Below are 15,724 nucleotides of genomic sequence, written 5' to 3'. Positions count from 1 at the left end.
CTCCCATGAATGGAAGTGGTCCTGTTTTCTAAGAAAGTCTTCTGTTACAGTGGAGGCATCTTGCCCCCTATGCCACCCAAAAATCTGCTTCGTATGGTCTGAATATCCTTTGGAATAGTGTGGAAGGTGGTGCCTGGGGCAGCAGAGGGAAGGTAAAGGCAAGCAAAATTACCTCCCTCATTCTCTTCTATCCGTGAGAACATACTGAGCTTCTAGTGGCAAAATTTGCTGGGATAAAAATCTAATTGAAAAAAATCAGCCAACAACTATCAGGCAAAGCTTTCCATTTATTCTAAGTTAAATGTTTGTTCCCTTCAGACTAGCTCAGGGACAGTACCATTTCATAGACCATTACAAATTAGTATGTTGTGACATTTTCATACTTCCTCCTAGTGTCCAGGGTTTGGATAAAAAAGACATGAAATTTCAAGGAGCACTTGAAACCACAAAGAATGATGCAGGTATTTTTGATAATAAAGGAAATGGAAACAAAAATTAAACACCAGTATTGGCTCCACTGTACTTATAAGCAACAGATTTCAACTTTAACATGTATTACTTACTCTAAAGATACAAGGAATATCTTTTCTATTTGCATGGATGACATCAGAAGCCAAGACAGAACTCACTGAGAATTCTTCATCCCTTTTTGAAAAACAACAATGCAAAAAATGTTTATCAGCAAACTGACGTGCACTTCTTTTATAATTAACTTTTGAACAGTATCTATTCAAATTATAGTGGAAGTGCATATAAACACAAAGTGCTTTTTATCTTAAAAAGGTAACCTCAAGTCATTTAGGAGGAGAATGACCACCAATTTCATTTCTTTTATTTTTATGTTATTTCTGGAGAATATATTCTTTTCTACGCAAACATGTGCTATCTGCTTTTTTTTGGGTAGTCTAACATCATGGCACAATGAAAATATCAGATTCTATCTGTCTGACATTAACCTGGAAGTAACTGCATGTTTTGTCAATAGTGTCTCTTAGAGTGGCGAAGGGCACTATTTAGTGGGAAGAAACTCCAATGAAAATCCTCGTTCTTACATATTTTTGTATATATTTTTTTAAATTTTACATATGGATGTTTTATGATGGCCTATATTTGTAATGCCTAATAAAGGATTGGTGAAGAAGAAGAGTTATTTCTTAGACGTGGAAGCTTCCATAGATTGAATTCTCTACAGTGTGAATTATAATTGGTAGCACTTGCAGTCTCTTACATTTTTTTAAAAAAAGACACTTCCTACCTCATATCAAGAACCTGACTCACTACCACACTGGGCTGGGATGCTTTTCCTTCTGCAATATCATAAAGGAAGAGCTTGAAGTCACAGACAACAGACAGTGCTCTTTGCCAGCCTTTCTTCACTCCAGCTGGTTTTGGGACCTGTAACAAAATTAATGGTACTGATATTCAAATGTAAAGAAAGAAATGTAAAAATGAATAAATAAATCATTCCATTAATTAGTTATTAGAAATGCCCTGTATATTCTCAATGTATAACCAGCAGGTCATTCAAGAGCATGACTGCATTGCAAAACCAAACGGGTTTAATTACTGTGGCTTTCTACAATAAATTCTATGAGGTTGCTGAGAATTCTTTGTTAGAGATCCTTTGCCCTTTCTCAGAACTGCAGCTTCTGCAGTTCCTTTGGGAAATACCACGGCAGTCAAATTGGAATAGGTTTGTAGTGGATCTGATCTTTGGGGCTGGCATAGATGTGATCATGCTCCCCCCTGTGGAAGTGCCATGGTCTGATCACTATGCTCTGAAAGCCAAGATTGACTTCCCGCTCCTCCCCTGCTCGGGTGGCGAACCTATTTGGGCTCGTCTGCGAAAACAGATGGATCCTGATTGATTCCGACAAGCCTTATGGGACCCTGCTCCTCCTGGCGACTCATTAGATGACCTTGTTGAGGACTGGAATAACCGGCTCTTGGCAGCCATTGATGAGATCGCGCCTAAGCGCCCTCTGCGACCCCGTCAAAATCGGGCCCCTTGGTTTACTGAGGAGCTTCGGAAAATGAAGCGGGATCTCAGACGGCTAGAGCGAGTATGGCGACGGACTTGTGACGGAGCCTCAAGAACATCTTATAGGACGCTTATGAAAGCCTATGAGATGGCTATGAAAGCTGCTAAGAAATCTTACTTTGCAGCTTCCATTGCATCCGCTAGCTCTCGCCCGGCACAGCTTTTTAGAATAATTAGGTCAATAACGTCCTTAGGAGGACAACCAAATTTAAGCACAAATTTGACCCACAGCTGTGAGGCATTCGCGAGCTTTTTTGCGGAGAAAGTCCTGTTGCTCCGCCGTGACCTCCCTGCCAATTTAGATACAGTGACTGAACTGGAGGCCCTCAACTGACTTCAGGTCCAGTGTTGGACCATTTCGATCGGATACTCCCTGCTGATGTGGATAGATTCCTCCAAGTTGGTAGGCCCACCACCTGCCTCCTGGATCCGTGCCCATCTTGGCTGATCAGGGAGTGTCCAGATGTTGTGCGGACCCCCCTGGTTGAAATTATCAATTTGTCCCTTGACACGGGGACATTCCCAGGGGAACTGAAGGAAGCAGTAGTGTGTCCACTCTAAAAGAAAACTTCATTAGATCCCTTAGACCTATCCAATTACCGCCCAGTTTCAAATCTTCCAAATCTGGGTAAGGTAATTGAGGGAGCGGTTGCTGAACAGCTTGGTAGGTTTCTGGAGGAAACATCGGCTTTAGATCCATTTCCGTCCGGTTTCCGTCCTGGTTTTGGGACCGAGACGGCTCTGGTTGCCCTAACAGATGATCTTCGTAGACAGCTGGATCGAGGCGGGTCAGGACTGCTGATCCTTTTAGATTTGTCAGCAGCCTTTGACATGGTCGATCATGATCTTCTGGACCACCGCCTCGCAGACGTGGGGATACAGGGCATAGCCCGTAACTGGCTGTGCTCTTTTATCTCCGGTCGGGGACAGAGGGTGGCACTAGGGAGGGAAATGTCATCGCGCCATTCCTTGGTGTGTGGAGTGCCGCAGGGCGCAATTCTCTCCCCGATGCTTTTTAACATCTTTGTGCGCCCCCTTGCCCAGATTATCCGGAGCTTTGGGCTGGGCTGTCACCAATATGCTGATGACACTCAGCTCTATCTGCTGATGGATGGCCACACCGACTCGGCCCCGAACACACTGACCAGATGCTTGGAAGCTGTGGCTGGATGGTTTCGTGGGAGCCGATTGAAACTAAATCCTTCGAAGACAGAGGTCCTATGGCTGGGCCGGGATGGCATGGGGATGAGGGACCAACTCCTTTCTCTTGCAGGGGCCCAATTAGTGCCATTGCCTTCCGTTAAGAGTTTGGGTGTAATCCTTGACGCCCCCCTTTCCATGGAGGCGCAAGTTACAGCAACAGCCAAGGCGACATTTTTCCACCTTCGCCGCATCAAGCAGTTGGTCCCTTACCTTTCCCGCCCTGACCTGGCCACAGTGATCCATGCGACGGTCATCTCCAGGCTTGACTACTGTAATTCGCTCTACGCGGGGCTGCCCTTGAAGCTGACCCAGAAACTCCAGAGGGTGCAGAATGCTGCAGCGAGGCTCCTCACGGGGTCTCTGCCATGGGAGCATATTCACCCAGTGCTTTTCAAACTGCAGTGGCTCCCAGTCGAGTACAGGGTCAGATTTAAGGTGCTGCTTTTGACCTTTAAAGCCCTTCACAGCCTAGGACCCTTGTACCTACGGGACCGCCTCTCCCGGTATGCCCCATGGAGCGCCTCAGGGTCCATACATAGCAACACCCTAGTGGTCCCAGGCCCTAAAGAAGTTAGGTTGGCTTCAACCAGAGCCAGGGCCTTTTCAACTCTGGCTCCGGCCTGGTGGAACGCTCTGCCTCATGAGACCAGGGCCCTGCAGGATCTGATTTCTTTCCACAGGGCCTGTAAGACAGAGTTGTTCCGCCTGGCCTTTGGCTTGGAGCCAATTTGATTCCCTCCCTCTCTTTTTTCCTTTCCTTCTCCTCCTGCGATGAGGCTACATTTTAATATTTTAATGTTTCATTATTTTAATGTTGTATTTTAATTTTGTTTTTAAGTTGTAATCATTCAACTTGTTTTTATTATTGCTTGTAAGCCGCTCTGAGCCCGGCCTTGGCTGGGGAAGGCAGGGTATAAATAAAAATTATTATTATTAGTGTGCATCTTTTTACATGAGTCAAAAGTCTGAGGAAACCTCCACGCTTTCATTCAGAAGGGTAGGCCTCTTTGAAAACATGCCCTTATTGCAATTTTTTTTCAGCTCAGTCACATCACCTAGAAACCCAGGGAAAGTTACACCACGCTTTTTGCTGGTCGTGTGCCAAACTCTATTTTATAAAGGCTTGTTTTCTCTCTGTCAGGCCCAGCCTGGCTTGGTTGGCAGTAGCCCCACTCCTGAAAGCAGTCTGGAATAGGGTAAATTACACCAGCATAATCCACTCCTGTGAATATGGCCTCCTATAATTTGGATAGCTGCAGAAATGTTTAGTGCGCATTGTACGTAGCTTGAAGTAATAATATGCAATAAAAATGTGGGGATGGTAAAGTTTAGAACAGAGTAGTTCTTTTCTTATTCACACACTCAGAAAAAAATATTCCAATATTTCAATATAAAACAAATTGTTCGATGCTGCATTATAAATTATTGTAAGAAAACTACAATCAGACCATGACATTCAGTGTTCCTATACTTACTCGGACATGGCCTTCATAAGCCGTTCCTATGCCTTTCTGTGGGTCAATACCCAAAGGGCCCTTTGTCTGTTCAGGTGGAATTGGACACACCGCTGGTGCCTTGTCTGCACAGGTCACATGGCATGAAAATCCACACACTGGGAGAAAATATAGAATTCAATCAAAATATGCATTTCTCATTATTGAATATGTAACAGATTAATCTAGTAACGTATGAAAGTTATCAACATTTCTCATGTCAATCTTGTTAGTTACTTTTGCAATATCTGAGTTTGGATAAGTTCCAAAACTAAACAAAAACAAGTAAATATTCTTTTTCAAACTGGTTTGGACTGTGCTTGCTTCCAAAAATTTAATAATCAACAGAATAATACTGTACAATGAAGTGATAATTTGGTAGATAAGATGGTAAGTCAATCTTACCTTCACAGGTACAGCCCTGTCTTATTAAGCCAACCATCAAAGATGTGCACTGGTTGCATTTGGTAGGGGTATTAAAGGATTTCACTACAAACTGATGGGCCTTTGGCTGTGGAATAATGAAAACAGAAAAAGCTTAGATGACAGGTACTTTGCACTCCAAAAATTACTCTTAAATACAAATGCTGTGTGTTAAATTAATGGCCTGGTTTGCTGTGCTGATAAAAACCAGGAGGTTTTTTGTTTTTGTTTTTTGTTTAGTAATACAAATTCCAGACTGTTCCCATGTCTAAAAATAGCCAAAGCATTATTGATTACTGTTCAGAGAATAAAATTGGCAGTCTAAAGAAAGCCGACCCATGTCTCAGCAGTCATGTCAGCTGTCTCTTTGAAAGGGACACACTATCAAAGTTAAAATCATAAATGCAAAGTACTATTAAACATCTGTGCATTAACAAAAAGAAAAAAAGAAATATTAAAGAAAACCCTCTTTTGTATAAGCAGACGAATATACAGAAATGAAACAGGTGAAAGAGTCATCCTGCGTTTAAAGATACTGATGTTTATTTATTTTCTGTTAAGAGACAGACAGCTCTGCAATCTCAATGGTCAAATATCTAAAGTAAGATTGCACAGAACCAAAATTGTGAAGTTTTGCTTCCCTTAGCTATGAAGACCATTTGGTGATAAATAAACACACTTTTCTCATCACATTAAAGTGATGATATCTGTGTTGTGAACCAGAGATGATTCATAAACATCCCCAGGAAACTACATGGGAAGGGCTTCAATGAAGAAGAAGAAGAAGAAGAAGAAGAGGAGGAGGAGGAGGAGGAGGAGGAGTAGTTTGGATTTGATATCCCGCCTTTCACTCCCCTTCAGGAGTCTCAAAGCGGCTAACATTCTCCTTTCCCTTCCTCCCCCACAACAAACACTCTGTGGGGTGAGTGGGGCTGAGAGACTTCAGAGAAGTGTGACTAGCCCAAGGTCACCCAGCAGCTGCAGGTGGAGGAGCGGAGACGCGAACCCGGTTCCCCAGATTACGAGACTACCGCTCTTAACCACCACACCACACTGGCTCTCTGAATGATTGTTACAATGATTATGATTAATAACAATAATACTGCTGTTAATTGTTGCAAGAATTTCTTATGGTACCTTTGGCACAGAGAGTCCTGAACCAATATATGGTGACCTCATGGTTGGTGTGTGAACCGGACGCAGAGGATGATCTGAAACCTGAACATATATATATTGAGAATTACTTAAGGTGAAATAAGCACACCATTAAAAGGCCTTTCACAAACAAACTTCAGCAAAAAGAGCACAAGAACTAAAGGAGGCAAATAAATGAATGATTGTACAAGTAACATGCTCATCACCTTGCTACCTAGCAAAATATTTAAACACCTTTTAAGTTCTCCTTTACAACCTTGAGGATAGCTATGCTGACAAGTGACAAATGCATTTTACTTAATGATGTGTTTCAATGGATAAAACTCCCAATGCTCAGTGATTTAGCAAAGATAATTCACAAATGTAAAACTTTCACCTTACAGCAACAACAAAAATGTATAATCTTTCTTTCCTTTGGTTTTGTAAATCAATAACATGAATTCCAGTATGCTGACTTCCTATGATTTGGGACAGCTGTGATATTTTGAATCCATAAAGCAATTTTGGGAATTATTCTTTTGGATGCACACCAGTAAAAAATGTCTCATTTTATCAGAATATGACACCTGTGATCCATGTGTTTTGTTAGAGGTCAATGCAGGGAGATGGATATTCTAAGGAAATGCCCCCCTCTAAGCTAACATGCTACTGATTAAATGAAGTAGGACACCTCTGCATCAATAGTGAATTCATAGTTGTACCAGAAATGTAACTGCTAACTACCAAAAAATGAAGGCCAGTTGCATTGCAAAAAATCTACCTAAAGCATCTTGACACAAATGCCCTTGTAGGAGTGGCAGAAGAGTTTAGCAAAGTGTGACTAATGACAATGGCTTTTGAAAAGAAAAAGATTATGTGTGGGGAAGATGAAGTTTTTTGCAGCATATTTCAACAAATGAGCGGGATAGCTGAGGCACTAACGCTTTTTATAAACTGGTTAAGCAATCTTAATGGTAGTTTGACAGCATCCGATCAGTTTGTAACAAAAGGGGAATTATGGCCACATTAGTATGGACACTTACCTGGGAGTAAGTTCCACTGAACTTCTCTATAACCATGCTTAAGTTTGCAGTTAAGAATAGGGGGAAAAACCTGCACCCCTAATTTCAGGGGCTGTGTTGGTATGGCCACCTGTGGCCCTCCAGATGTTGTTGGACTCCCAACTCCCATCTGCTCCAGCCAGCACAGCCAATGTTCAGGGACGATAAGAGCTGCAGTTCAACATTTAGAAGGCCAAACCTTAGCAATCCCTCCCTTATTTGAAAGGCTTAGTGGCATTTGAAAGTCAAAAAATGCAAGGACGAATGATTTTTTATTTTTTGGAATAGCAAGAGTATCTGTCAGTTGCAGAGATGTTGTATGAACATTAAAAGCCCAAGTAATTTCAACCAAAATAGAAACATAGTCCAGGAATATAAGGCCAATAAACAGCCACTTTGGCTCATGGAAGGGGTTTGAGCAACCCACAATTTTTTTCCTTTCCCTTTAAACCTGATGCCATCTCCATGCAACTATAATGTATCATGAATTCTTTCCAAAATGTCTATAAGTTTCAAAAATACTTTTGCCACCCAGCCTAGGAGTCTGCTTATGGTTATAAAACCCCCATAGGCCTTTGGATTCTGGCCTAAGTGTAGAACATGGTTGTAGGTTTCCAGAGGAACAATGTAATATAATGGGTTCAGATGCGCCCCAAAAGGAACATCCCAAGAAAATATTGCAAAGATTATTTGGCAAGGTTCAGCAGCCCAGAAAAAAAGGAAGCAGCAGCAAATAGATGCAAAATGAACAAAGCAGCACTCAATCCTAGGTGCAGTTGAATATCTGAAAGGAAGCAGCGAGAGCACTCACCTTACCAAACCTCGCTGGTACCATTTCCCACCTGCTACTTGCTTTCTTATGGCAATTTCACACATTATTAAGATGGCTGCAAACCCAAGTTTGCCTGGAAGTGTATATTCAACAGGGATCTGGATCCAATCCTCACAGACTAATTATTGTGTTTTGTACAATGTACAGGGGTACCTCGGTTTATAAACTTAATCTGTTCCGGAAGTCCATTCTTAAACCGAAACCATTCTTAAACTGAGGTGTGCTTTCCCTAATGAGGCCTCCTGCCACAGGTGCCCTTCCACTATTTGGCTTCCGTTCTTAGACCAAGGTAGAGTTCGCAAACCAGGACGCTACTTCCGGTTTTGTGGAGTTCGTAAACCGAATAGTAAACAGGGCTGTTCTTAAACCGAGGTACCACTGTAGAAGTGTGTGCTGCATTCTTTTCACATTTACAGGTACAGCAACCCACATCTAAACAACTGCATGTGAACTGGTCCTTGGATATAGTTTTTAAGTCTAATTTAAATCAAACACTATTCAGGGCTATTTTGCCTCCTAATTCATTCTGAACCTCTCTAACACTGTGGTGTGGGACAGACGAATCTTAAGCAAATGAGAGAGTACCTCAATTGGTTCAATGTCACTAGCTGTGGAAGGGGACCTAGATCTTGAATGAAGGTGACACTTGATATCTTCATCCCGCGAAGGCGTATTAGATAAGGTAAAATTTTCAACAGAATCAATCTAGAGAAACAACCAAGGAAAAGAAACAAGCAAAAGGAAGGGAAGAGGGAGGGGAAGAAAATTAAAAGCCACTTTTTTATTATGCACTAATTTTCTCAAAAACATAGAAATGCAAATCGGGGAGCAAAATTTTTAAAAGAAATAAATAATAATTTGCCACTCAATTTGTAAATGTTTGAGCTAGGTTACCTGCCTGCAATGGCAGCATAACATCAGTTTATCTGGCTTGTGCAGGGATCAGTAAAGTCCACTCTAAGCATTTGTTTGTTGGCAGTTGGATAGGATAATCAATTTACATAAACTTAAGCCTGTAATAATGCTTGTGAGTCACCGAGACTGTCTTATTCCTTAATTTAAAACCCCTGAATTTTGGGTTCTTTAATGAATTGCAATGGATAGCAAAAAAATATGTTAAGGTGCTTCCCCACTGTTAATTTAAATCTTGATCATTAAGGAACCATACCAATGAATTAAGCATAACAATACATTATGATGATTATCAACAAGAAATTGCCCATCATGACATATGAAAGTATTTTGTACAAGCATACTATAACTGCTGAGTTATATGTTTTTGTTTGATTTGTAGTAGTCTGAAGTTTTCAACGCTAAGCAAAAGAAGCAAGAATATATTTTGCCTAATAAAAGAATCTCATAAAGGGTGAATATCAGAAGCAAAATAATAGAAAAAGATTCCGTTCTGCAGTGATGCCTTGATCTACATTTTCTAATTTCAATTTTTTCAGTTACTGTAATTAGAAATTGTTTGATGGTTTAGGTGTTATGCAATATTTGATTTCATCTTGTTCTGTCTATATTCATGTTAAAGATTATATTAAACACAATGGGCTAAGTCTACATATTTTCTTACACTGCTATACTAGACATGGGTTTGCTTCCTTGAAAATATATTTGAGGGAAGACAGTTTTAATTAAAAATCTAATTCCTTTATTTAGTTGAACTACAACTTTCTCATATGGGACGCGGGTGGCGCTGTGGTCTTAACCAACAGAGCCTAGGGCTTCCCGATCAGAAGGTCGGTGGTTCAACTCCTTCTGAGGGGGTGAGCTCCCGTTGCTCGGTCCCTGCTCCTGCCAACCTAGCAGTTCGAAAGCACATAAAGTACAAGTAGATAAATAGGTAACGCTGAGGCGGGAAGGTAAACGGCGTTTCTGTGCGCTGCTCTGGTTCGCCAGAAGCGGCTTAGTCATGCTAGCCACATGACCCGGAAAAACTGTCTGCAGACAAACAGTTTGTCTCCCTCAGCCTATGGAGCAAGATGAGCACGCAACCCCAGAGTTGTCCGCGCCTGGGCCTAATGGTCAGGGGTACCTTTACCTTTACAACTTTCTCATTAGTTACTAGCTCCCTCAACCTGCCCTGCCACCCCCCTCCCCATAGCATAGAGTTCAGTCCAAATATTACATTTTTCTGCATAAATAATCTAGTTGCTTCAAATAAACCATCAATTGCCATTTTGGAAAACCCAACATCTTAGAATATTTTTATTTGTAATGCAATTCACTATTGTGTTTTACAAAACTGTTGGGAGATTGTGTTGTCCCAGAGAGCACAAAAATTAAACTATTTTAATTACTATAGAGGACACATCTGGGCTGTATATTATTATTATTATTATTATTATTATTATTATTATTATTATTATTATTACCCTCCCCAGCCACTCTGAGTAGCTTCCAACAAAATATTAAAAAACAATAGTGTGTCAAACATTAAAAGCTTCCCTACCCATTTGCCCCTTAAAAGGTATTAGTAGATAACAGCTGCATGGGCAATCTTAATGTCTGGTTTGCCTTTTCTTTTCTTTTTTTTTACATGTGTTTACACTGGGCAAAGCAGCAACTGTGACACAAACCGCTGTTTGGTTCTTTTAAGAAAGATGGGAACTACAAGTTCAGAATACTATAAGCAACCAAATGCTAAGCAATACGCCAGCTTGATACATATAAACTGTTTCAAGCAGTGCAGCAATCAGTGGCAGAAATTCTTTTCTATGCTCAGCATTTTTAAAAAAATGCACTCCTCTCTGAATATCAGGAATTATATTTTCTTTATAGATTACTGTACTAAAGAAGGCTTTATTTCTACATTTTTTGAAAATATTGCTTGTAAATACTGAACATCTATTGGAGGAATTGTTGAAGCTCTTCCCATCTCCTCTGAGGGCTGTGCCTGACATTGTTCCCAGGGAAGCCTGCTGCATACATACTTTGGCAAAGCCTCACAATATCATATGCCTTATCTATGTGTCAGCATGGAGGAAATATAATCGGAGGATTTGCACATATCTAAGCCCCCCACCCCAAAATTGGTGCTTTCCTTCATTCCTCCTCCCAAATAAAGGACAAGGGAAATGCAAAAAAACTGGTTTGCACATGCTGCTTGCACCTTCTATGTACATTGTTCAAATAACCAGAGCTTTCAACACAGTCCATAAAGTACCATTACACTCATAGATCTAGTAATTGGCCTTCAGCTATTCATGCACTGATACACCCTAATCTGAGAGCCAAAGGCTACTGGGTGAAGAAGTCCCTCATCAAAGAGGGACCTAATGTAGGTGTGTGCAGTGTCCTGTACTGAAAAAACACACTGCCTATCCAATTATCAGTTTTCTCAAGTTGCATGGTGCTCGTCACCTGTTCAAACTGTTGAGTCAGAAGGGATCGAAGGGGCCCTCTAGCACACACACACATCCTGCACTATGCAGGAATGTTAGGTTGTGTGAATTGGCTTCTAGACTAGGTCACGGTTGTGTTTTTTTCTGCCCAGTAAACAGACAACTAAAACTGAAAACATCATTAGTATCCTTGACAATAAGCTGGGCGAGGCACCATTCTGCTTGCTCTCAGGTAGGGCCCATTGTGTTTAGGACAGAATCACAGCAAGAGTAAGAATAACTGAAATTGATTACTGATTTTAAGTTCAGTGTCTCCTTATTTAGAAAAAAATAAATCTACCAAGACAAAAACTTCTGTATTACTTAGTTGGTCTTTAAGGTGCTACTGGAAGGAAAAAAATTTTTTTTGTATTATCTTGTCTTGCTACCGGTGTTTCCTACAGGAAGCAAGGCAGACGAAGAAGTGGGTTTTAATTCTGTTTATAATCATGCACTGCAACCTAATTAGTTTTAACGACTCCAGTTTGCTGTCATCTTTTGTTTCTGTGACATTCGAGTGCCAAGAGTGCAACATTAAAAAACGAAAACGCCACACACATTCTCCAGAACTTCTACTTAAACAGTATTGAATGCAATGAAAGTATAGGAGCAGCAGTAGCACAAGACAAGCAGCAGTATAAATATGCATGGCATAAACAGCATCAACAAAAATGGTCTACATTAAACAAAGGAAAAAGCATGTGCATCATAGGCAAAACTAAAAGGCCACACACAGCAAGACATCCTCTTACACGTCTGCCTTTGTGAGCTGGAATACAGGAAGGAGAGCGCTTTAACAGAGAAAGGAGGAGACTGTTAACAGAACGAAACAGAAAGGCACATAATCCAGATCCAAGTTTCCATCACAAGACACATACAGTAATATGTACAATACTTTGAATTGTGAGGACAGAGACATGTAATAGGGAATTCTTTTTCAAAAAGAAACCAAAAGAACTAAATACAGGAGAACAATTTTTCAAACTTGCATGTTCATAACAGCCACTTCTCTCACAACTATTTTAAGGGCCAAACTAAACAGAAAGTTAGTTAAATGCATCTTTGTATTTAACTTTTTTTTTAAAAAAGGTGAATAACATCAGCTGGGGAAGAGTGATAATTATCAGGTTTTTATCAGGCAGAGAGAGGCAATTTAACCCCTTTCCTCTGTGATGCAATTCCTCTCCACCACTGTCATTGAGAGAACTTCTCCCCAAAGCAAATCATGATCTTCATGTGAGCGCCAAAAGTGTTCTGCTTACAATGCAGCTACGAACCTTTCCTAATAAGTGCTCAAATCCTTAGAAATGCTCAAAGTCTTTCAACTCAGACTGATAAAAAGGTCATTTGGCATAGGCTTGAATAATTTGTGACCTGCTAAATTAACTATACATTATGGCTTGCTATGTCTTGGCAATCCCAGTTTTGCAATTTAAGGCCTTCCAGGTTTCTCAGCGGCCAGTGATATATAGCTGAATAGGTTACATTTGGCAGCTGTGTAGGCTTGACCTAGAGGCTATATAGAAAGTTCATTGTGGCAAGACTACATCTGCAAGGCAATAGAAATGACTGAGCATGATCTGACTCCATGTGAGAAGAAATCAACTCAGGAACACAAGGAATACCGTTACTTACCAGTAATGAAAGTTTTTTGACACATGACTGTATATTCACATTTAGGGGTCCCCTAAGCCAAGTCTGTAAATGATAGGGCTGCCAGCATACAAACTACTCTGCCCCTTCTCCCCCCCCCCACAAAATGTGCCATAAGGTACTGGTAAAGTAGGAAGGAAGGAAGGCTCTGGTAATACTTCAGTTCCTTCCAACTTCTTTGCTAAGCTTTCATTTTAACTTGATCAAGAAGGAAAGATGGATACACAAGGATGTATGCAATTACTGGGAAACAGCTCTGCGTTCCTCAGGTGATGCTCCTCACCTATGGAAGACAAGGCAGCAATTCTTTGCAAAGAAAGGTAATATGGGGAACTAACTGAAAACTGAACCATAAAAAAATTAAAACATTTCAATGGTCTAATGATAAAAAATAAAATAAAATATTTTTCCCCCCAAATATTATATTGCTACCGAGAGTCAGGATGGTGTAGGGCAGGAGGTTAAAATTCCTGCTAAGCCATGAAGCTAGGTGTCATGGCCCACCCTGAGGACTCTGGTGAGGACCATGAGTGCAAGCAAGAGGCCAGGAATCAGAGCTCTCCAACTCGAGCCCCCAACTTGGAACTGGGCCCTTCTGTTGAAAATCTTCCTCAGAGTTTTGCAGGCTCCCTCCACCTTGGCTCAGAGGGAGGAGGCTGGACCACTGAATGGCAGGGAGGCCCCTTCAATGATGGCAGAGAGAGGGAGCACCATGGCACAGTCCGAGGTGTCAAAGGAGGAGGAAATGCTGGCATAGTCTCAAAAGAAGCAGACCCAGCCCCCAGAAGGTGCATTTTCAAATCAGGTGGATTTATGAACTTTGCTTTCAACAGTTGTTGTTGTTGTTTTTAAAGAGAGAGAGCATTTAGAACATATTTTTTAAATCCTATAATAGAGGGCAACTTAACGCTACCTGCTATCCTTGTTAATAGAATCATATTGGAGTGGTTGGGGCAAAATGAAGACAGTCACTGTTAAAAATTAGCACTGCTTAAAAATGTTAAGGATAATCTGGCAGTTTTACGATAGGAGCATAAACTTTGTAATATGATCATAAACCTACTGATGGTTGAGAAACATTTTACTTTTCTTGCCCTACTATTCTTTCTTATAGAACATGATGGAAAGCATCTTAAATTTATAAAAATCTATGCTAGTTTAAATTTCCCTTTCTAATGAGGGGATCTCAGCTCAAGACACCCCAGGACTCTTCTATTAATGTAACTTTCATTCCAAGGACAGTCTTCAATGATTACTGCACACCTTCCTAGCCTCCTTTTTTTTCTTCTTAAATGAATTTGACCTTACTGTATCCAAAGTATGAAATCAGCAGTCTGAGGACTTCTGCTTACTGTGATATATTTGTAGGGCAAGAGTGAAGGATGATGGTTCTATATGACCGTATATGTGTGTATGGACATATTGATAGACCCAGGAACTATTGAGGCTGAGTTGGTGGGTATCTGACTAGGGAAGGGGGAATCGTTTGGGAGGAATCTTTCTAATTCTAGATATTTTGATACTTGCATTGAACTGCACTGAACCAATTTTATTTATTTAATTGTATTGAATTATGGAATAATGACAAAATGCACATCTTTTGAAAAAGCAAACTTGGTGAACTTGTGCTGCTTTCACCAACGATAATCTAGAAACCTACTCCTGGTCATGAATGATATGGGAAGTATGGAGAATGTAACAGCAAGGTCCTCGTGAAATGCAAGTTCTAATTCTGGAAATAATCGAATCATTCTAGCCCCTTCTTCATATTACACCACCTGCACCTTGCGGTGGAGGGGAATGGGGGAAACCTAAATTCGAACAGCACAACATTCTTTATAACTGGGAATGGACAGGGTCACTTAGTATTTTCAGAAAACTACAATGAAGGAAAAAGTTTATTTGAAGTAAAGCATAACTTAGAACGTTCTTGAAGAACATGGGCTAACTGTGCAGCAGGTCCTCAGTGAGCTACCTCTGGAAGGAGACAAAATGTAATGCAACAGCACCAATGACTCATTTTCACAGTGGGATATTTGTTCTCCTTCCATCTGCAGTCTACTGTTAAGTGCAGCTGCGAACCTAGACACTTATCTTTCCCTAGTAAAAATAGAAAAATTATATGTTTCCTTGTTAGCCTGATTAAAGTAAGCTGCAATTGTTCATAGTTTTGTTTAAGTATATAAATTATTTGCCTGGGAGAAACACAAACTTGTGTATTGTGTGTAACAGAACAAATGGAAAGGTAGCAAAGATGGGGGCGGTGCTCCCTCAAAAGAATCAGGTAAAGTGACCTCTGTGGCTTGAAGCACCTTTCAATAGCTGTGGTGACTTTATCCAGCTGGAGTTAGCTTGGCTACAGTTAGCTATTGCCAGGGACTGCTGGACACTGAGGGGTGGTGGCTGGGTACTGATGAGTGGGCACCAGGAGAAGCGAGATCAGAGACGGACTTTGAAGAAGGGATCTGTGATCTGGGGGAGCCTGTAACAGCCAGGAG

At 40.9% G+C, this 15,724-nt stretch overlaps 1 protein-coding gene across 6 annotated transcripts in view; it reads right to left on the bottom strand.

Moving 5' to 3' along the window:
- Positions 1-15,724, bottom strand: part of CDC42BPA (CDC42 binding protein kinase alpha) — a 154,569-nt gene that overhangs the window by 25,497 nt on the left and 113,348 nt on the right. For 3 of the 6 annotated variants that reach the window (XM_083604445.1, XM_083604447.1, XM_083604442.1), the window contains exons 22-28: positions 12,326-12,364; positions 8,773-8,892; positions 6,298-6,378; positions 5,143-5,248; positions 4,720-4,856; positions 1,256-1,395; positions 564-645 (exon numbers count right to left, since the gene is read on the bottom strand). In XM_083604445.1, the coding sequence (XP_083460571.1) occupies positions 564-645; positions 1,256-1,395; positions 4,720-4,856; positions 5,143-5,248; positions 6,298-6,378; positions 8,773-8,892; positions 12,326-12,364 (705 nt within the window). The remainder of the gene's footprint in view (positions 1-563; positions 646-1,255; positions 1,396-4,719; positions 4,857-5,142; positions 5,249-6,297; positions 6,379-8,772; positions 8,893-12,325; positions 12,365-15,724) is intronic. The other 3 variants (XM_083604446.1, XM_083604443.1, XM_083604444.1) reach the window with 2 other exon arrangements.

This window comes from Podarcis filfolensis, assembly GCF_964270895.1.
Source record: "Podarcis filfolensis genome assembly, chromosome: 3".
Lineage (NCBI taxonomy): Eukaryota > Metazoa > Chordata > Lepidosauria > Squamata > Lacertidae > Podarcis > Podarcis filfolensis.
The sequence above is the reverse complement of the archived record's forward strand: the minus strand, read 5'-3'. Positions and strand labels throughout refer to the sequence as shown.